This window comes from Gymnoscopelus braueri, assembly GCF_963280865.1.
Source record: "Gymnoscopelus braueri genome assembly, chromosome: 13".
NCBI classification, from domain to species: Eukaryota; Metazoa; Chordata; class Actinopteri; order Myctophiformes; family Myctophidae; genus Gymnoscopelus; species Gymnoscopelus braueri.
In genome coordinates, this window is record NC_137615.1 from 10,988,233 (window position 1) to 11,010,593 (window position 22,361).

Below are 22,361 nucleotides of genomic sequence, written 5' to 3' on the forward strand. Positions count from 1 at the left end.
AGACCTAAATATACAAAAAATGCATTCTGAATTAACCACTTGAACCCTTGTAACGGTCACAATGCGATGCATTGTGGGCCAAAATCTCAAGGCACACCTGTATTCATTAACCTCGCCTCACCAGGCTTTCCACCAATATCATGGTCTGTATTTTGTCTTAACCGCGCACCATTTGGGAACTGTACATTGAGTTCAGGGGGGTGACGGGTGAGTGTGGCAACAGGTTTTGCATGGCTTGTAAATACTGCATTAAAGCCTGTAGCAACAGATTAGGGTTAAAATGCTTATGTTTAATGTCTAGCTAATAGGCTATGGCAAGATCCTGTAAATAAACTGAAAGAATAACTATCATATTCTGTTCTCCATGACAAACATCTGCCTTCACAAGGAAGACAGTGGGTTTCATATGTGTCCTATTGGCACGAGTGATAAATGGGATTAATTTGTGTACAGATGGCAATTGGAGGACCCTATGTACACTGTAACATTAATCTACCTTTGTTAGCATTATTGCAACACATTCAGCTTCACTCCATCTAGAGTAAATAAAAATAAAGACATGTAATGTTGGAAGTTTTGAGTTCCACTTTGCACTAAGCACTTATTTATAACATCATACAACGGTGTCTCTTAAGCTCATGCATTAAGGATGCAATGCCTTGTGAGCTTGTATATTTGCCATTTCAACAAAGTCTAAATCAGGCATAAAAGACTGGTGTGTGTGAACTGTTGGGCATAAGCCTAATTTATACTTTATTGTATGACTGCATCACTTGCTGAAAAGACCTGGTTTTCCAACTTAAACACACAACTGGATTCTTTGAGCAGGCAACATGGTCATATGACAATGTGCTTTAGTACGATCTAGCAAATAAAATATTCTAAATGGCACGAAACCCCAACTACTACATTTAAAAATAATATTCATGTTGCAGTAGTAGAACTACTATGAACACATTTATTTAAGCCTCTTGGTTTGCATAGCAAGGTTGGGCTAATCAGACCAAGTAGTCAGTATAAACAATATTTATTTTATGAATAGTGTAAAAAGATAAAATATGTCTGTAAAACAAATACATATGTCAAAAAAATATATATATCATTGCTGTCGGGCAGAAACGTATCTCCATATTTCAACTTTTACATACTGTACAAGGTTTCACGCCCGACAGCAACGATATGTTAAAAACATATTGCCACAAGACCACATCTGACACCACAGCTTTATTTTTAACTAGTCTATTGTGTGTGGCATACAAATAAAAATAAATCACCATCATGGTACGAAAGCAGCATGAAATTTAACAAAAGAAATAAGGGATTCCAGCATACTTTCTAAGTCTCGATATCCTTCCAAATCCTGTAAAAAAAACAATAAGTTGGTGGTTGCTTGCAAAGAATAATTCTCCAGATTGTGCAGAAACCCAAAGAGCCTGGTCAAGGCACTGAACAACACAGGAGACAGGAATGCACTAGTAGTTTGCACAGCCTCAGACTGGATTCAATTCCATAGCACTCCTCAACTGTAAGCTTAATTTCTACTTAGTTGCGCAGTGGTGTCCCATGCAACTACACGATAACAGTTAGCTGCTTGCAGCTGAACAACGGTCCAACCATCCAACCTTCTAGTCTGTAGCTTTTCCTCACCATTCCTTAGAACACACGATCAAATTCAGTCTGGCTTGTGGTTGCTGGGTTTCTGTTCTGATTGGCCTGCTGCTGGGGCATGTGGCCCCTCCGTCTAGGCGGGGCCAAATATTCAAACATGGAGGTATTGTGGGTGGAGAGCATGTTCTTCAAGTCAGACGGCATGGGGTCAGACCAGAAGAAGTCGTGGTTGAGTGCATCGTCACTGTCTGTCCGCTGGGCCGGGTCTAGAACCAGGAGTTTGTCTATTAGATCCAGAGCATATGGGTCCTTGACGTAGGCTTTCAGCCGATCTTTGACTTTCCTCTTCTGCCCTTTGGGTAGTTCCATTTTCTGGTACAGCTCATATTTCTTGTCCACGCCAGGCCACACCTAATATTAAATTATTTAATAAATTAAGTTTGCATTTACAGCAGGATTACAAGAATGTACATTATTCTAGTATTGAACTCTATTTTACTCTCTTCTACTTCATAAAGTAGTATTCTATTCCATTTTGTTTTACTATAAACAATATCTCCATGTTTACTTTAACAGACAATATTTACAAAACCAGAAGTTACAGCAGTCCTGAAATTGAGTGACAAAGAAAATCTAATCAATCTTATACTCAAACTTTATATACATACTATAGTCGTCGTCCCCGCCCCTGTGTGCATCTTACCTCGGCAGTGATGGAACCACAAAGCTGGCTTATAAGAGTCAGTTGGTGTTGCTCTGTGTTCCCCTGCATGATGGGACTCCTGGTCCACATTTCAGCCATAATGCAGCCTGCACCCCACAGGTCAATAGGTGGCCCATAGTCTCTCTCGCCTACCAGGACAAAAATAAAATGCAAAAATAAATAGCAAATATTTACTAAAACTATAGCACTAGTTGACAGCACAAATTTAACCTTAGCTTAACAACTGCATCAGAGACCCTTAAACCACATTAAGACTGGCGTCCCTATTTTGGGCATAAGTGGTTAATACGTTCTAAAGGTTCCCATTAAGAGCATGTCCCATGTGCAGTACATAGTGCTGCATTTCATGACCATTTCCTGTCCAAGTTAGTAAAAACCAGCCACATATCTATCGACACTGCAGGGGGGAAATGTCTCTTACCTAGTAGCAGTTCTGGGGGTCTGTACCACAGGGTGACCACGCGGTTGGTGTATCGATTACCCTGGCTGTTTTTGGCCAGACTAAAGGCCCTCGCTAAGCCAAAGTCTGCCAATTTCAAAACCCCGTCTCTGGTGATGAGCACATTGGCTGCCTTCATGTCTCTGTGGAGGATCTGAATCAGGACATTGGCAACAATACATTAATGAGTGGACACTGTCAGCAATAATGTTCCGTTATATTTTAGCTTATGCAGTTGTATAGGTCAGAAGTTGCATTCTGCCGAAACCCAAACGATTTATGTTAACTTCTGTTGCGCGCAAAAAAGAACAACAACCTTTAGAACTGACAGTTCTATAGTCCTACCAGTCTAAGCTGTCAGATGATTAATGGTCAAACAATGTAATCGTATTCATCATTTTTATATATTTTTAAGTAGCAAATTATTGTTACCCCTTTTTTCTTCCAATTCAGTCGTAATGCCAATTAACCTTCCCCACACATTTCTGATTTGCCACTGCTGTTGTACTGCCTCTAGTCTAGTCATCCTGTTCAACACCCCCTGCTTAGAAGACACCACCCAGGCCATTAGAGTAGTGCAGCAACCAAGATCACCCTCCCTGCCCGGCTTCCCCCTCCCGAACACTGGCAACCCATGTTATGTTTGTTTTTAATTACAAATGTACACTACCTACCAAAACTGCCTTGTCTCATAAATCCCTGAGTGCATTATTATCAAGAATGAAAAGAGAAGACAGCAACAGAAAAACAAAACAAACTTTACATCAGTGTAATTGGGCAGAGAAGTAGAGGCTCTATCTATAACATCCAACCTGGCAGTACTTTTGCATTCAGGTGCACATAACCATGCGCCTGCAAGTAAAAAACTACAATCAATCACTCGTCCATTACACTTTCCTTTGGTCAACAGTTTTATAACACTCAGCCAGCCAGAGCCAAAACTCACCTTGTTTCTGTGGATATAGTACAGGCCATTGAGTAGCATCTGCATGACCTTCTTGATCTCAGCCAAGGTGAATTTAACATTGGCATTACTTAAAAGACCTGCCAAGTCATGTTCGCAGAAATCAAACACCAGGTAGATGCTGCCTTTGTAGCGGTTGAACTGAGTAGCTGGGGAAAAGACAATAAATTAATGAATATAGTCTCAAATATTTCCTTTAAACATATTGGTGAGAAGATTGTAGCCATAAGCTACTTTGATGGACAATGAATTATATAACTGTCATATACAGTCAAATACATTCAGTTTCCATCAAATTATCTTTAAAAAAATACATAAAATTAATGTGTAATGTAATAACAATAAAGCTATTAACTGCATCATTACAGCTCTACTTTAAATGGCATGCTGAATATTTATAATAATGTGTAGGTGTGCACAATATTTAAATGATAACAATATCTGATAACCGATTAAAGGTAGGGTAAGTGATATTTTTTGGTTAAAACAAAAAGTATTTTGTTAAAAGGTTAAAATACTATATTCCGATAGTAATCATTGCTATAGAGTGTTTGTTCAGTAACAGGAGTCTCCCTGTCTCTCCAGCTCTTTAATAAACAGAAAATACATTTTTCGGTAGGTGTCAAAATCTCAGCCAATCAGGAGAAAGTACCCATTTTTAAGCTTAATTTGTATAGTGTTCCAGTTCCAATTTTGCATGCTCATTTCTTAGTGGCATCACTTCCAATTTCACTTGTTTAATCTGTATCCTGATTGAGTTCTGTCTCCTGGTTGGATAAAATTGGAAATGAAACTGAAACGAAAATGCATTTGCATGCATCTGTTTAATAAAGAGGTGGAGAGACAAGGAGACTCCTAATACTGAACAAACACTCTATAGAAATGAGTACTATCAGAATATAGAGCTATTTAACAATTATTTTACCCTACCTTTAAACTTGTTATACGGTAACAGTGATTCTGGGTGCAGCTGCCCACCCATAGTTTCAGGATTAAGAGGTGATACCGATAGGTTTGTTTACACTCACCTTTGGTTCGACAGATCTCAATAAGATTAACCACATTCTCATGTTTAAGCAGCTGTAGTATCTTTATCTCCCTCAAAGCGGTGATGGGGAACTGTGGAACAAGTGACCACAACTTGTGTAAGATAATGATCGTGCGGAGGTTACAATTTAGTCATTTAGGTAACAGACTTACAGCACACAAATACAGGGCATTGTGGACAAATAGCTACTTTCCCATGGAACACAGAACAACTGATAAGATCATGGCTAGGTGGCTACTGGCTATACAATTTATAAAATATATCTAGCAAATCTCACCAAAGACGGGGAATATGTGCCTAAAACTACTACTACCAAAGTTCAACATCACTGTAAGATGACTTTTGCCCATTGTCAGCAGTGCATGTGACAAAGACGTGGTTCTGAACACATCATGTCAACCACAGCTATCCCCAGACTCGAGCTAACTTGGACAATAACTACTGCCAAAAATGTCTAACCGAAATACAGGGCTACAAGCAGTTCTGGTAAGATGGACAACACCTGCACTTCTGAGATTTCTAGTTAGACATGTTCCGGTTAGAGCCTAGTTCTTTACCAGGCTTTATCTCCTCAATATTTAAAACTGGGAAAGAGGTTAGGCTCCAGCATATTTTACCCTGAATGTTCCTTGTTCAAATTAGGATTAATGGCTACCGTCTTAGAACCCCCACAGTTTTCCTACAGTACGGTACAGTAAATGATGTTGCAAAAACAAAACATTCATGTTACTGATATTTCCTCAAAGTGTAAAGGTCATTACACACCGGAGCGAATATACACAAAATTCTGACTCGTTTCGAATAAATAAAAAACGCGTTTTCGCTTCTTCGCTCCGTGGAAGCTTGCATTGACTTTATACGTTTTTTTTTTTTAAACATATTATTCGCATGAAAAAAATCGCCCCCGGTGTGTAAGGACCTTTAGGCTTTGCAACACAATTTTAACAGTGCTATTGAAATTGAGTTAATTGATCTTTTAAGCAACAAAAGCAAGTCTTGCTTCCTAAATGCCTTGTACAATATACATATATATTATATATACATAATATCAATTCTGGGGTTTTATTTGGTGAACTTGTATGCTTCGCTGTGGATTGGTGAAAGGCAAAACAAGATTGTCTCTTACCCCTTCTTTCTCATTTTCCATCAAAACTTTCTTCAGTGCAACTTTCTCCCCAGTCTGTCTGTGTTTTGCTTTGAAAACTTCCCTGTGGATGAAAAAACAACAAATCTTACAATGGGGATCTTTTGTTTATCATTTCTACATGGCATTTTCATTCAAATATTGAGTTAACTTATTGCAAAATATAGCTTTTATAAATTCTTTATGTGGTGTGTTTGTCGTAGTGCCCACTAGATGTTCATTAAAAGTCTGTCACATACAAGTCAAAATGGTCACAATGTAATTAAGTATAATCCACAACACCCAAGCATAAAATATACATTGTTCTCACAAAGACCAAATCATCACAAAGTCACCCCAACAACGAACTTATTTCCAGGTGGATAACACTGACATCGCCAGTGGCGGGGACAGCCCTATATGTGTGGCGATTCGCACATTTGTTTCCATGTTACAATGGGTGCCATTTAACAGTTATTTGAGTAGAGATGGGACGGGAGACACTCCTAACAGTCTATACCAGGGGTCTTCAACAGAGGGTCCCGGACCCCTAGGGGGTCCTCAGAGTTACTACAGGGGGTATCTCTGTGTGGGGTATCTCTGTGTGATATGATTTTTTTTTTTACCTTAACCACTTGAACCCTAGCATCTCTTTACTGAGGAGAACCTAAGCCAAAAATTGCAGATCTACAAGCTCACAACGCCTCGTTGTGAGCTTGTAGATCGGCTATTTTTGACAAAGAAGTATAGGTGTAGAGGGAAAAAATGCAGACCAAGTAAATAGAGGGGGTCCCTGCTTCATCTCTCTCTCAGCTAGGGGGTCCTTGGCCTGAAAACGTTGAAGACCCCTGCTCTATACAGAAATTATTGCACCGGGAACATGGAGCTATTTGACACTTATTTTAACTGGCTCTTTTAACTCACTTTGAGCACCTTTTAACCTGAACTGGAAAACAAACTACTAGATTGTCAAACACTTTAAGCCTGATGTCTACTTAGTTGCACGCTGGTGTTGCCTTTAAATAGCAGATATACAAGCTCACAGTTCGTGACGCGTTGCGAGCTTGTAGATCTGCTATTTAGCTGAGCACCGAGTATGAATCAGGCTTTAACAGGATAATAATAAGACAGATAAGACGTTTTTTGTCGCGTTCCATAGTGTCCGTTACACTACAAACGCCATGTTTACCCTCGATCCGTGTTGCCATGTCGGGTTATTATAAGCTACTTCAGGCTTATTTTTTTCTGTAAAGTTGCATGTAAATATTGGTAGTTTTTAGCTGGTTTCTAAAGTCGACTTGCTTATTTAGGCTTGCTTCTCTTATTTGAACCAGTGGTTCTCAAATATTTTCATGGAAATGTTGTGCCAGGGAGCATTGATTTTTAGAATGTTTCAAAAAAAATATTCCACATTTAATTGCGAGAGAAAATCACAGATCTACAAGCTCACAACGCATCGCAGCTTTGTAGATCTGACATTTTGCAAATAGCCGATGTGTGTGTGTTAAAGACTTACAGTGTTTGTGGCCCAACTTGGGCCACAAACACTGTAAGTCTTTAAGCAACTTGGGCCGCCCAAGTTGCTTCTTTTGTGCTTGTTTTCATCAGCGTGGTTACTTATTTCTCTCACAGAATATGGCAACACTACCCTCGATAGCAACCGTGCTAACAGCATAGCACAAATATAAACCCCGACATAATAACTGTACACACACAAACACGAGTGCAATAGACGTGATATTTACACAAACGCTTACCCGAACGTTCCTTGGCCGATTTTAGCCAGCTTCTCATACTTGGAGAACTCGTCACAGAAAGGGAATTCAACCCCGTCGTAGTACTTGGACATGATGGCGGCCTCCCGGTCGGGCCTGTAGAGAGAGGAGGATCACACAGACATGCGTTTAACGTTCACTGTTTGGATACAATTTGAGGTTATGGAATTAATAAAACGATGGTAAAATCATACTTTTCAGGCGCTGCTGCGGTGGCGGTGGCGGCGGCGGCGTTGGATGCCGCTTTTTCTCCTCGCTGCATCCTTGAGTTTGTCCACTAAACTTGTCCAGGGAGAAGGTAGTAAAACGGCCAGTAGATTCAGAGTGAACCACTAGCACTAGCTTAGCAGACCCGGACAAAAGACGGTTGATGAAAGCAAGACACCCCCACTTGGAGTCGTTTTCTGAATACATGTCACGTGGGCTGACCACGCCCAGTGAGGAGCCCGGAAGTGTATGCCTTGGTACTATCTATCTTCTCGTCTATTGAGGATCTTTGATTGGGATCGGATTCGGATCAGCCAGGTTGTGTGCCTATAGCTCAGTGGTTCTCAAACTTTTTCATGTCAAGGACCCCCCAATTGACACTTATTAGCCCGCGGACCCCCATTTGAAAAGATAAGCCAGGGACCCCCGTAAGAGAAGATACGGCTGTAGCAGTGATCCTCAATCATTGTAATTTAAGGACCCCCAGTTTGACGCGCATTAGGCTACAGACCCCCATTTAATGGCATTTCTATCTCTGGGACCCCAATTCATATTGTAACATCAATGATGATTTAACTCTGAGAGTGTGCAAATGGAACCAAATGGACCCTAACGTCCATTTGGTTCCATTTGCACACTCTCAGAGTTACAGACCCATATGGGTCCATTTGGTTCCTATAAATCATTTAGCTGCAGCCTGCAGGGGACCCCCTGGTATCCCCTCAAAGTACCCCCGGGGGTCCCCGGACTCCACTTTGAGAACCAATGGCCTAGCTCACCCTAACTTAGGACAGAACTTAGGTTCTGGTGGTGCAACCCTACAACACTGGTCCATAGCATTAGAAGCTTATTTTTAACTCTATGCACAGGATACTTTTTACCTATTTAAACTTGAAAATGGGTAAAAATAAAAATAAAATGACCCTAACACAATGGAAGGGTTAAAGTACCAAAAGTAGAAAGTCTACCTTATTAAGGCCTACATTATGCAGAATGTCCCACAAGTTTTCAAATGTATAAAACGTAATCTTTTGAAAATAGCAGATCTACAAGCTCACAATGCATTGCATGATGCAGCATTGTGAGCTTGTAGATCTGCTATTTTCAAATGGCCAAAATATATATATAGGACTGAAGTGGTTAATATATATTTTGCAATAATAATATAAATCTACAAAGTAGCTCAAGCTTTCAAATAATTGTAGTGGAGTAAAAGTACTTGCCTCTGAGACGTACGTGAGTAGAAGTAAAAGTACAGAAAATAAGAAATACTCCACTAAAGTAGAAATACCAAAAAATTGTACTTAAGTAGGCTACAGTACTTGAGTAAATGTACTTTACACCACTGCAAAACACTAACGTTTAAAACTATGTTTTACTAGGCTATTTTAATCCTTGTCATGATCAGCAGAATTCAATAACAAATAAACGTCAGTTTAGGTTAATTGAATTTGACCCGCGACTTTGCCTTTTGATTTCATATAACATTCGTCTATATGAAATTCGTCTATCTAACAGAGTAGATAGCTGTTTTTAGGACTTCATGTTTACATTAGGTCCTCTCTCTGTTGCATTAGATTCACGTTGCACAACTTCTTCAAATGTCTTTAACCACTTAAACCCTTTATACTTCACTGACCTGAGTCCTCCTGGGTCTATACTAGACCAATATTCCCATATATGGGCATATATCTCTGTATCTGTCAGTCCTTGTCCCTTTTATGCCCATATATGGAGATCGCTGAACCCCACAAAGGCTCTCTTAAGAGCCACCCACTGTTTCAACATAACGAGTCAAATCCCTTCTAATGTCCCCGAGGGGAAAGAAGAACTGCATGTGATCATAATTTATACGAGGAACTATGTCTCTTTCATATCGTGACAAGATGCATCTTTACTGCCCTCCCCCTTTCAAGCTAATGTAAATTGACAGTAAATATTCAACTCTTAGTTGCATAAGGAATTGTCAACATGCCTTACAACTCGAGTAGCGTGTTTGCGTGCCAAGTGCCAACCCCGCTTTACTGTTCTAACTTCTAGGTACTGTGTGGTCAGACATGGGGGACCTAAAAGATAATTGGCCCAGGAGCCCCATTGAGTCTTAATCCGTCCCTGGTATTGTCAATGCTTGCCAACTGGTACACCTAAATCAAGCAAAACCACAATTAATTTTATTAGCCGAGCCTGCAGATCAGCGGTCTTTATTCTGCAATGACACTTCTGTGAAAGGGTCCATTTAAAAGGCAGGTAAACTTTATAGATATGTGCTGTATTCATACTTTTATTACCCAAAATATTTAATGATGTAGTGAGTGAATTATCATCAGGATCATTTCTTTAGATGTATATTTTTAACTCTGAAATTAAGACTACTGAGCTTTTTTCTTTCTTTGTGCTTACAGTGTGGAATGGAATTAAGAATGGCACATTGATTGCCTAGATCGAGTTAACTCGTTTTTACTAGCCTTTAGAATCCATCACTTGATTGCCAAGAACGAGTTAACTCGTTTTTAGGAAAAAGAAAAAAAAAAAAAATTACATTTTTTTTTAAATTTGATCCAAAGACCAAGGAGATATGATTTTGGATGAAGATCTAGACTCCTATCCACTTCCTTGTTAACTTAAAACTAAAAAAAATCTGTATCTCGGCTCCTGAGTATTTTTTTTTTTTTCAATGAAAAATCTACTGGCAATAAACTGCAAAAAATCTGAAATAATTCTGGCAGTCAATGTGTTAAAGCAATGCTGAAACTGTTTTGTGGTAAGGTATACATTAAGGAAGAAGAAAAAAATCAACCCACAAGACACACAAAGTTTTCAAAATATTGAAGGCAATATATGATAATTATGTGACCTATTCGAAGATAGAACGGACTCTTAATACAGACCCCCAAATCCTGCTCGCTTGCCATTTTTTCTTGTTTAAATCATCCTTTAGGAGACAACTGAGCATTGAATCTGTACAGGAGTTCCACCACATATCAAACTATAAACGGAAGGTCCAGTGCATCTCAGTAGCAGGACACATCAATAGGCGCTGGAGCATCATGGACTGTTAAATGCCTTTTTTATTTGTAAGGTGCTATATCATGACTAACTTTTAGATGCTATACTGTAGGCTCTGTTGAAGATGACATAGCACCATACCCAAAAAAAAGGCATTTAACAGTCTTTTCCGTCATAACAATGTTATTATACACATTCTACATGATTGTTTTCGATCTATAAACGTTGCCTTCCAATACATTCACAATAAGTTATACAATGTGGTGAGAAATATAACACAAAGTCACACCAGAGTTTATATACAGTTTGTGGTTTATTAATAGAATACAGTGAGTATCCAGACCTGGTGGCGTACATCACCAACATCATCCAATGGAGAACAAGTTTAAGCAGTAATCCTCAAATCAACTCACTGTTCTTTAACCCATTAAGACCTGAGGCCGATTCTACAAATGCCTTCTAAATTCAGTAGTTGTCACACTTTGAAGATCTTTCAAAAATGTTCAAAAATAGCAGATGTACAAGCTCGCAGCGCGCTGTGAGCTTGTATATCTGCTATTTTTGAATAGCCAACGTAAAAATCTAAAATTACACGGATGCTTTCCCGGTTTTAATGGGTTAACCTAAACCTGTAGTGCAAATTCCATGTCTCTTATGCTTTTCCTTGATTTTTACCAGACCAGTCATGTCCTGAGACAGAATATGAAATGATTACAAGAAATAGACAATGTTAATGTCATGATAGTGGCATTTTCATATGACATAACCAAGGTTAACGGCATCCGACAATAGTATAATAATATTGGTTTGACATTTGTTATACAGAGAAGTTAATTCATTACAGATTGGAAAATAAGGTATGGAATATTTGAGACTAAGCTGATACAAAGCCAGTACTTACCAATGAAGAGTCTGCCTGTAATATTAATCCTAAGCACTGAATGGCTTGGTTACTCTTACATTGTCAATGTATGTAAACAAAATAATGGCACCAGGCGACCCTTATCCCCCCAAAGATCAAACACTTTTTTTCACAACAACCCACTACGGGATTGTTGCATAAGATCTCGTGTGCACACACACACACACACACACACAATAAAAACAAAACAAAACCAAAGACATATCTAGGGAATTTCTAGCAGTGGTACTTACAGCTGTAACTAACCTGTTACTGGCAGGGTTTCTCCTTCATTTAAGTAGTAAAAGTCAAATGATCAAGTGAGGAAAGCTGATGAAACAAACAGGATTAAGTGGCAGAAACCATTTTGCAAGAGTCTCATTTTGCACCAAAAACCAAGAAAACATTCAATGCATTCCTGGCTGTAGGTGACAGCCTTTTGAGATTGAGCTGAATGTGGCAATTATGTGAAATGTGAAAGAATATTACAAGTTCCAAATTGAAGTGACTATAGGCTTGTGTAATGTCTAAAATGTATGAAATCGTTATTCTAAGTACAGATTAAATATAGCTCCATCGTGCTATCCATCACATAATTTGTTCAATATCATATAGAAGCATCACAGGTAGAAGTAGATCTTACATAAGCTAACATGCCTGAAGAAAATGGTACCTAAACGCAACAAAAACAAACAAGGGCCTTCACCAAACTTGCTGCAAGTTTGGGGACGTTGACATCCAACAGCATGTACGCTGTGAGGGCCCCTGGTAATGAATGATAAGACAGAAAAATGTGAGAGACTTGCCTCAGGCTGATACACAGGGCTACACTGAGACAGGGCCTCAGCCAGTCCCCCATGGCATCGCTACAGGGAGAAGAGAAATCTGGGTTTTAGCACCACAGCCACCCTAATAGTACTGAAGCTACGTATACAATGCACTGACTTTGTCAAAGGCCAATACACTACAGTTCAGATAGCATACATTCAAGACCATTAATTAACCACTTTCAGCCCGGCGTCCCAATTTTGGGAATGTCAATATAGGTGGGGGGAAAAAAATGTTTAGATGTTGTGATGTTTAATTTCCAAAAAAAAAACTAAAATTCAAACACTTTCAAAAATATTTTTGCTATTCGTAATACGAAGAATATAGGGCTAAAGTGGTTAATCAAAACATATAATGCAATAAAGCAATTCATTTATGTCATGCATGTAATCAAAAGCAAAATACAAACAAAAGTTACAGACCAAGATTTGAATGCCATTTTTACACAAGTTAATTAAAGAGAATATAAACACAACTTGACCTTCTGGATTCTGAACAGAACAAAATCATTTTGAAAACACATGACCACCAGTCATGTAGCCTGCAGCGCATGACTGGAGTACAAACCTGCTGTGATGCGTCTTTCCCCGCTAAATTCCCGTAAAGAAGAGTCTTAGGGTTTCAGGATGTTTTATTACAATACAGTTTTACAACATTGCATGAACCAATCCATGTGGTAACTGTGTGTGATTCATAAACTTAGCATTGAGAGTAGTGTAGCCTAAAGAAAATGCCAGTGAGCACAGCATTACAAAAACAGTGAATACAACAATCTGAAGCCCTCACCAAACAAAGTTGGGGACGCAAAGTCCAACAGCACCTAAATGTGCTGTGAAGGCCTCACTGCTTTTCTTTAGAACGATAATGTAGTATGAAAACTTGCCTTGGTAAAAGGTGGGTACAGCTCATGTAACTCCAGCGCCTTCACAACACTACGAACCATATCTATTACACTTCTACACACCTAAATGAAACATGAGAAGGACAAAAAAAAACAGCCACAGGACAAGGACGGTTTACAACAACAGTTCATAGGCTTGATTAGGTACAGTGTAAATACTTTTTTCCCCATGCGCTGTGTGATGCCTTTACAGATCACTTCTGTTTGCTGTTTATTCAGTGTCTCTTCCTCATAGCGACAAGTACAATGTACATTGTTCTATGTTACAATACTGGCTTGTCTACTATAAGTTGAGGACATTAGAAAAGGGGTGAGTGTCCAAACCTATAGAAGACAGTGGGCCAGGCTTCAGTAGCGGCCTCCTGGAGACATGACAGGGGGTCTCATGCCCATGGGTGGCCGTGGGGGCGCCCCTTGGTACCCTGGGGGAACCATTGGGGGACCTTGTCCGTACGGAGGCATTCCTCCTGGCATGTAGCCTGGCATCCCCTGGGGCAGACCGCCATACTGACCTGAGGCAACACAAGGATTAGATGACTGTTATAGAGATTAAAACATAATCATAATCAGATCTAGAGTATTAAAAGATGAATGCCTCTAGTTTAAGGGTGGTAACTTAAAACTTTCGTGTTTATTTTGGCAGTGCAGTTGATGGGTTTGCAAGTTAAAAACAAAGCAGCAGAACTGTTGCAGCTGGCGGGCACTAAGAGACTAATAAAGTGGGCCACGGCACATCAACAGGGATTGTTTCTGCCCGTAATAATTGGGAATCTCTGTAGTGATGGGTCATTTCAATGTAGTAGCTGTCGGCCGAGTGTGCCAGTTACCACCCTCAAACTAGAAATCTGTCCTATTTCTAATGATACAAATATTTATTTAAAAAAAGTAACCTCTTTACATGTTAATGTTTCATAAATCTGAACTGAATCGCTGCATTGTGAATCTATAAAATACAATCTGATAGAGTCAAGCCAAATGAAACGTTTAAGTGTTTAAAACACACCATACCAATAACAAACAATTATCACAAAATTCAATTAATAGCAATCCAATTGATACTTGTTTTTTCTGCTAAGATACTTCCTTGTTCACTCCTTTCTCCGTTATGCATCAACTGAATTAAGAAGTGTCCTTCAAATAACTAATACTGGCCAGGATACCTTCCATACCAGGTATTGGATGCCTCAAGACAGGCTGCTGAGGGGTCATCATGCCCACCGGTGGTGCAGCAGCAGTGGGTTGGCCTTGGCGGGAGAGGTTACGGTGGTACCTAGGCAACTGAGCCCGCAACTCTTCCTACAGCACACACACAAACACAGCAAAGAACTGATTAGGCACTGACATAATGTAAACAGGGTGACAAACTAAAAAATGTCAATTCAGTTTGAGTCAGGAAAGATCTTGCTGAATGCATCATGTAATGTAATCGAACAGCCATAGAATTCTACTTTGAACTTGATTTAACTGAACATTACTGACTGTTACAGACTATTTTATGGATGCACACATACTGTTAGCCACTTACTGTACGAAAAATAAACAGCTAAAAAAGGAGACCGTAACGGCAGCGCCACTTACCAGTGAGATATCCTCATCGGGGTGGATCAACTTACTGGTTGCACTGGTGGTGGTGAGTGTTGCAGGCTTACTGGTGACAGTAGAGGGAGGCTTGGAAACTGTGCTGCTGCCAGTGCTGGGGCTGGCCACTGAGGCAGTAGCCTGGGTGTACGCTGGGAATGTGGGCTTGGAGGGGTCAGAGGTTGCGGAGGGGGTGGGGTGTAGTGACCCTGACACTGCCTGTTGGCTCTGGGTTGAGGGAGAAAAAATATAAACGAAAGAAGGAACGGTTAAAAGACAGCATTTACAGGAAGAGTAAAACATTTGTCAAAGAAATAATAATCATACTTTAAGGTTACTCCCATGACTGTGTGATAGTGATGCCAATTGTCAACACCATATTGTTAATAATACACCTACAGTATGTTTATCATCACACGCATAGTGAGCAACTTTAGAAAGTATGATGATCATGTCATACACACTCCAAGTCTGAAAAAAAAAATCTGAAAAAGCATGCTTTGCTGTTCTGTACCGATTGAGAAATGTACTTGCACACTTTACAAACCTGCACAAGACACTTAATATGTGACCAAATGGCAACAAAACTATTCACCAAACTTGCTCAAAAGGCGATAGCGGATATTTATCAAGGGCATGTGGGGTTCAATAAAGTGCAGATTTGTAGTAAAAGGAAAAAGCAAACAATGGCATATAGTCAAATCATGAAACCCTTTGCAGGCCACTACTGCAAAAATCAAACAAACAAAAGCAATGTGGACAGCATCCCTCAGTCACTGCCACACAAGGTTTTGGAGAAGAATATTATTTCTCTGCAAATAAATTAACCCAAAATATATACATCATATTTTCATTAAACAAAAAAAGCTTCACACATTTAAAAAAAAGAAAGAAAAATGGTTCAATCTGCCCTACTTAACTCATTGAGTGCCCAAATTATTTCTGGCTATTTCTGGCCAGTAAGATTTATTTTATTTTTTTCAAAGTAAAAAAAAGTGCTTAGGAAGCGAGATACAGCCTTTTTCAGTTATAAGTTAAACAAGGAGTGGATGGAGCTGCAAATCTTCATATAATGATATCTTGGGTTCTGAACAAAAGAAAAAAATATATTTTTATTTTTCAAAAACACGTGAAACACGTGATTGGCACGTTGCACCATAGCGGTAAAACACGTGAAACACGTGAATGGCACTCAATGAGTTAATAAGCAAACTATATACAATTGGGTGCATGCCCATTGTAAAGCTGTAGTTTGTCAGAGTGGGGCAGGCAGACAGTGTCATACTTGTGGCGTGCTAGGGAACAGAGCATTAGAGGAGGTGGACTGAGAGTCCGCACTCGACGAGCCTGCACTCGTACTCGTGCTCGCAACCCGACTCCCGATCTGTGGCACAGGAAAAGAGTGAAGAATAGGAATAGTGAAATATCCTGCAGTGATAACAAAATGTCACTGGATTAGGTGGTGCTGTTTTGTTCCCTTGTCAAATCAGCCTATTATATCGAACAGTATGTAGATTAGAGCAGTAGGGATTTTTTTGTTAAGGAGATACTATATATATCCTGTCAGAATAATGGAGATTAGGGGGGAGCTGAGATATACTTTCGGGGAGCTGAAAGGTTACCTGTCCAGCACTGGGGAAAAGAGGCTTAGGGACGGCAGGCTGGGTTGAGGGGGCAGCGGCTGTGGGCATGGTGGGTCTAATCAGCATGCTTGGTCCTGCCGCAGGCGGGCCCTGAGCCATGTGGCCCAGACCTGGACGGTGCCCCACCGGTGGTGGCATGCCTGTGAAGACGGGACGGCAGGACTAATTAGCAGTGGTGGAAAAAGTATTCACATTTTTTACTTAGTAAAAGTATCAATACTGCAATGTAGAAACACCCTGTTAAAGGGATACTTCACTCTCGGGCCGGGGACACTTTTAAAAAAAATATTAAAAATAAATGAAAAAAGTTATGGAAAATTCATGGCCCCCTCACGACACGCAGTGTCCTACTAATGTGTGAGGGGGCCATGAATTTTCCATAACTTTTTTCATTTATTTTTAATATATTTTTTAAATGTGTCCCCGGCCCGAGAGTGAAGTATCCCTTTAAGTAAAAGTCCGGAAGTGCAAAAGTATTGGTATCAAAATGTACTTAAAGTACCAAAAGTAGAAAGTACTCATTATGCAGAATGTACAAATTCATCCAAGTTTTCGAATGTATAAATTGCATAATTTTTTTTGAAAATAGCAGATCAGTCCCAGCTTGTAGATCGGCTATTTTCGAATGGCTGAAATGTATATAGGGTTGAATTGGTTAATGCATGTTTTGTAATAATAATCAAAATCTACTAAGTAACTAGTCAATACAAATTTCAAATAATTGTAGTGGAGTAAAAGTACAATATTTGCCTCTGTAGTGGAGTAGAAGTAAAAGTACTGAAAACTGGAAATACTCCAGTTAAGTAAAAAATACCTCAAAATTGTACTTAAGTACAGTACTTGAGTAAATGTACTTAGTTACTTAACACCAATGAAAATTTGCTTATGTCACACAACAAAGACGTACCAAAACAGATGTACCAAAAAAAAGACTTTGAACACTTCTATATCTGAGGGATTTAGACATCCGTGTGTGCTTTATGATGGTTTGCGGTGTGTACCTGTACCTGGTGGCATGCCTGGCATCATGGGGGGCATCCCTGGCCCTGGAGGCATCATTCCACCCATTGGCATCATACTAAATACAGAGAAAGATGAACACATCTTCATAGAAGAGACACAATAGTGACTAATGACCAATAAGACAAGAAGAAATACAAATCCCTCACCCTGGTGGCATTCCTGGCATTCCAGGGGGCATCCCAGGCATCATAGGTGGCACGCCTGGCATCATTGGTGGCATTCCTACATAAAGAGATAAAAGAAAGATTTCACAAAGTGATACACAGGCATCATAAGGTAATGCACACACATGACATGAGTGAATGATTTCAACCTCAAATTAATAGTCTAAGAAAGTCATTTATTCTAATGAACACCAACAGTCAAAGCAGCTTCTAAATGCACTTTGTGGATCAAATTATTTGAAGTTACTAGCAGATGTGATGGAACACCTATACGTTGTTATACCTTTCAAGGCGGGAACACATCTGTGTCACATTATATGTTGCTATATATATATATATATATATATATATATATATATATATATATATATATATATATATATATATATATATATATATATATATATATATATATATATATATATATATATATATATATATATATATATATATATATATATATATATATATATATATATATATATATATATATATATCATGCTAGATTAAAAAACAACACCTTTTGGGTGGCATTACTTGCCCAAACCAGAACGCATCATTGGCTATCGAGTACATAACTCAACTGAAGAATTTGATTAGATTTAGGTTAAAATGATATCCTGATGGTTGGAGAAGAACAATTATGTCCAGGTAGAATTTTGCTTGGAAGCAAACCCATCAGTGCCACTGACCTGAGTAGGTGCCTGGTGGCATCCCCGGTGCTCCAGCCCCAGGGGGCATGCCAGGCTGGGTCATGGGAGGGATGAAGCCCGCCTGGGGCTGGGCAGCAGCAGGCTGCTGGAAGGAGGGACCAGGCTCATCATCCTCATCACAGTCGTCAGAGTCGTCCTGGTTCTGCTTCTTCTTCTGGGACTCTGGTATTGAATGAACGGAATGGCATATTGATTGTGATTAAAACATACTGGGGCTCCAATGTAAACTGACATCTAATCATCGTGGGTTCGAGTCCCGTTCACGACGATCTTTGCTGCATATCTCTCCCCATCTCTCTCCCTGTTTCCTGTCTGTCTCTACTGTAATCTATAAATAAAGCCCCAAAAAAAAATATATATATATTTTTTTTTAAGAAAAAACATACTAGGAACTAGAAAGTTGTTTATGTTTTTCATTTGACTGTTGTCTTTGGACTAATTGTGTTTATGGGATAGAATGGATGTTAACTTTATAATATCCATGAAATGTAATCATATTATCAATAAAATGTAATCAACCAACCAAAGACCAGTGTTCACAAGTAAGAATAAACATATGACATTGTTGATTGTGTTGATTGGACATTTTACTGTCATTGTTAATACCTTGGGTTTTCTGTTCCAGTACTCTTCTTCTTTCTTCCATGTCTTTCTCTGGAATCCCTTCCATGCCATAGATTTCCAATTCAATGTCTGTTCTCCCAGGTATTGCATTGGGAACTCCATCAATGGTCTCTTTATGAACCTAAAAATAAATAATGGGATCGGGTGGATGTGTTTAGGCAAGTTTATTTGTACAGCAAATTTCAACAAGGCAATTCAAAGTGCTGTTTGAAAACAATTAAACATAACATAGTTATTAAAGAGTTAAAAGAAAAAATAAGAAAATCTACGAATAGGTTAAAACTGAAAAACAACAACAACATTACAGTGCAGCACAATTAACACATTGAGTGCCAGGGTTTTTTTAAAACAGGGTACAGTCAGTGCCTGGATTTTTAACCATTTTTGAAGCTTTTTCAAGTAGTCACAAAATATTTTCAGTGATCACCGTCCTCACGGTGATCCCCTCATTACACACACAGGGGTCTCGTACAATCGGGGGGGAAAAAACATTAGGTAATCCGTTCCATAGTTGCAGCCAGTTGAAAATAGTCGAAAATAGTCAAAAATACATAATAAAAAAAAAAAAGTACACAGGAGCCGAGATACAGGCTTTTGAAGTTAACCAGGAAGTGGATTGGAGTCTAAATCTTCGAAAAATGATATCTCCTGGTGCTGTGAAGGAAAAAATATATTTTTTTCCCCAAAAACGGTCCGGACCGTTTTTGGCACTCCTCGTTTGGATTATGAAAAACAATCCGGACCGTTTTTGGCACTCAATGTGTTAAAAACCTCAATGAAGGGCAGCAGCAAACAGAAAAGACTTCAGCTTTGATATCTAGAACAGCCTCCCAGAAAATTGCAGGTCTGCTACAGCTCTTGTATTGTATATTTGTTGCATGCAAACTGGATGCTGCTTCTTTTTATTTCTTTTTTCTTTTACTCGGGACATAATAAAGCTGACCTGTCCCAGATGACAGGTTCATAATGTAGCACAAGATCAGAAATGCATTTTTGGCCCATTCAATGCTTTAAAAGAAGCGAAACGTTCTGGTCTGAAGACATCATTTATGGTCTCAAATGGACTCACCTGCATACAGTGGATTGCCAAACCAGGCCCAGTATACAGTTTCTTGTGACAGATATGACATTTGAAGTGTTTGGCTTTCTGATGCTGTATGAGAATCTTTTCGTCGTCAAAATCCCTGTTGCAATACCTGATATCATAGTTTAGGAACAACACTGTTTATTAATAACATGCCTTATGATACGCTATACAGTTCCGCTGAGCTTGTTGTGTAAATGCAGAGTCAAAACAAGACACTGGGTATGACACACAAAAAAAAAAAAAAATGTTATGACCTTTGTATTTATTTATGTATTCATGTATTTATTAAAAAATCTAAAATAATCGGTTATAGACTATTTCATTCTTGCTGACTGATTTTGATATTATTTTACTTTCCTGCACACAAAGTGCCCAACCCTCATGGGTTTATAAGACACCATTTTACGCTTACAACATATATATATATATATATTCACATAATGCATTCCATTACAGCTCAGAATTATAGTGTTCTGTCTTCTCTCCCAAGCTTGACAAATAAAATGTGCTACAACAAAAGCTTCTTTCCCCAAAACATCCCTCTAGTTTTTTTCATAATCATCTAAACTCAAGGAATCATCTGACTGAAAGAAGAGGCAACTTCAAGCTACAAGTGATTTTAAGTGATTTTCTTTGGTTAAAATAAGTGTTAAATAGCTCTATATTCTGATAGTACTCATTGCTATAGAGTGTTTGTTCATTGCTATAGAGTGTTTGTTCAGTAACAGGAGTCTCCTTGTCTCTCCAGCTCTTTATACAACAGAAAATGCATTTTCGTTTCAGTTTCATTTCCAATTTTATCCAATCAGGATAGAGAACTCAATCAGGATAGATTAAACAAGTGACATTGGAAGTGATGACACTAAGAAATGAGCAGGCAAAATTGGAACTGGAACACTATAAAAATGAAGCTTAAAAATGGGTACTTTCTCCTGATGGGCTGAGATTTTGACACCTACCGAATGTATTCTGTTTATTAAAGAGCTGGAGAGACGGGGAGACTCCTGTTACTGAACAAACACTCTACACTAAGCAATGATTACTATCAGAATAGAGTGCTTTAACCTTTTAACAAAATACTTTTTGTTTTAACCAAAAAATATCACTTACCCTACCTTTAACACCGAGGTGCCCACTCTTCCTTGGTCCCCACTGCCCACCTATCCTGTTACCAACCATAGCTAAGCTAAACGTAGGGTGGCTGCTACCTCAAATCTATCACACAGAGCAAAGCACGTTGAATTGTTGATTAAAAACCCTGTTTCCAGTGGTGAATGTAAAAGGATACCAGCACCAAGGCTTCATCTGCTTTTTCTTCTTTCTTCCCATGTTTCTGTCCGCTGTGTATCAACTGTGTATGATGATCAGCCCACCACCATCAGCTGTAATGTAACAACACAACAACACGACTCAAGATGGCGTTGGTCAGCTCTTCAACCAGTGTTGCCAGGTTCTGCGAGAGAAATAAGCAACCAGGTCTAGGAAAACAAGCTCAAAAGAAGCAGCTTATATTATTAGGCCAAATGAGCACTTCAAACCGCAACGCGTTGTGAGCTTGTAGATCGGCTGTTTTCAAAAACTCTTGCAATAAAATGTGGAATATATATATATATTTCTTTAAACATTCTAACAACACAAATGCTCCCTGGCACAAAACTTGTTCATGAAAATATTTGAGAACCACTGGTTTTAAAAAAGTATAATAATACTTTGGAAGCAGGCCTAAATAAGCAGGTGCACTTTAGAGTAATTGACATTTGAGTAATTGTTCCACCACTGATTAAAATAAATGTTCCATTAAAACCTCAGATATGGAATTTATTCTTCGTTGCAAAACATTTGTATTCCGGAACCAGGAACCAACGTTTGAGATTAATAGCATTACTAGTCGGGCATTTATGACACACGTACAGACAGAGCACCGGTACCAGTGTTGCCATGTCGGATATTATAAGCGACTTTGGGCTTGTTTTTCTGGTAAATTGCTTGTAAATATTGGTAGTTG

General features: G+C 39.0%; 2 protein-coding genes across 5 annotated transcripts; both read right to left on the bottom strand.

Annotated features, from left to right (window-relative positions):
* Positions 1–929: 929 nt before the first annotated feature.
* On the bottom strand, positions 930–8,055 carry cdk9 (cyclin-dependent kinase 9 (CDC2-related kinase)). Its single transcript, XM_080446375.1, has 8 exons — positions 7,876–8,055; positions 7,664–7,777; positions 5,910–5,991; positions 4,764–4,854; positions 3,718–3,884; positions 2,754–2,925; positions 2,312–2,460; positions 930–2,019 (listed from the first exon to the last, which is right to left on the bottom strand). The coding sequence occupies exons 1-8, from the start codon at positions 7,941–7,943 to the stop codon at positions 1,654–1,656; spliced, it is 1,209 nt and encodes a 402-aa protein (XP_080302501.1). The 5' UTR covers positions 7,944–8,055; the 3' UTR covers positions 930–1,653.
* A 3,063-nt stretch (positions 8,056–11,118) lies between these two features.
* znf207a (zinc finger protein 207, a) lies at positions 11,119–21,761 on the bottom strand. 4 transcript variants are annotated; one of them, XM_080447561.1, is made up of 11 exons: positions 21,645–21,761; positions 20,339–20,465; positions 19,252–19,390; positions 18,625–18,807; positions 17,915–17,990; positions 17,753–17,823; positions 16,725–16,885; positions 16,388–16,486; positions 15,103–15,330; positions 14,694–14,820; positions 11,119–14,036 (listed from the first exon to the last, which is right to left on the bottom strand). In XM_080447561.1, the coding sequence occupies exons 1-11, from the start codon at positions 21,683–21,685 to the stop codon at positions 13,873–13,875; spliced, it is 1,416 nt and encodes a 471-aa protein (XP_080303687.1). In that variant the 5' UTR covers positions 21,686–21,761; the 3' UTR covers positions 11,119–13,872. The 4 variants fall into 4 exon arrangements, with proteins under 4 accessions (XP_080303687.1, XP_080303686.1, XP_080303688.1 ...); XM_080447560.1 differs by having other exon boundaries at positions 17,747–17,823; XM_080447562.1 differs by lacking the exon at positions 16,388–16,486 and having other exon boundaries at positions 17,747–17,823.
* Between the last annotated feature and the right edge of the window lie 600 nt (positions 21,762–22,361).

Coding starts and splice junctions, on each gene's coding strand:
- cdk9 (XM_080446375.1), bottom strand. CDS start 7,943: ATGCAGCGAGGAGAAAAAGCGGCATCCAACGCCGCCGCCGCCACCGCC. Junction 4,855..5,909: donor TGGAAAATGAGAAAGAAGGG/GTAAGAGACAAT, acceptor CTTGTTCCACAG/TTCCCCATCACCGCTTTGAG. Junction 2,461..2,753: donor ACCCCCAGAACTGCTACTAG/GTAAGAGACATT, acceptor TTGTCCTGGTAG/GCGAGAGAGACTATGGGCCA.
- znf207a (XM_080447560.1), bottom strand. CDS start 21,685: ATGGGAAGAAAGAAGAAAAAGCAGATGAAGCCTTGGTGCTG. Junction 17,991..18,624: donor GCCACCAGGCACCTACTCAG/GTCAGTGGCACT, acceptor CTCTTTATGTAG/GAATGCCACCAATGATGCCA. Junction 15,331..16,387: donor TGTTCCCTAGCACGCCACAA/GTATGACACTGT, acceptor CCCTCAACCCAG/AGCCAACAGGCAGTGTCAGG.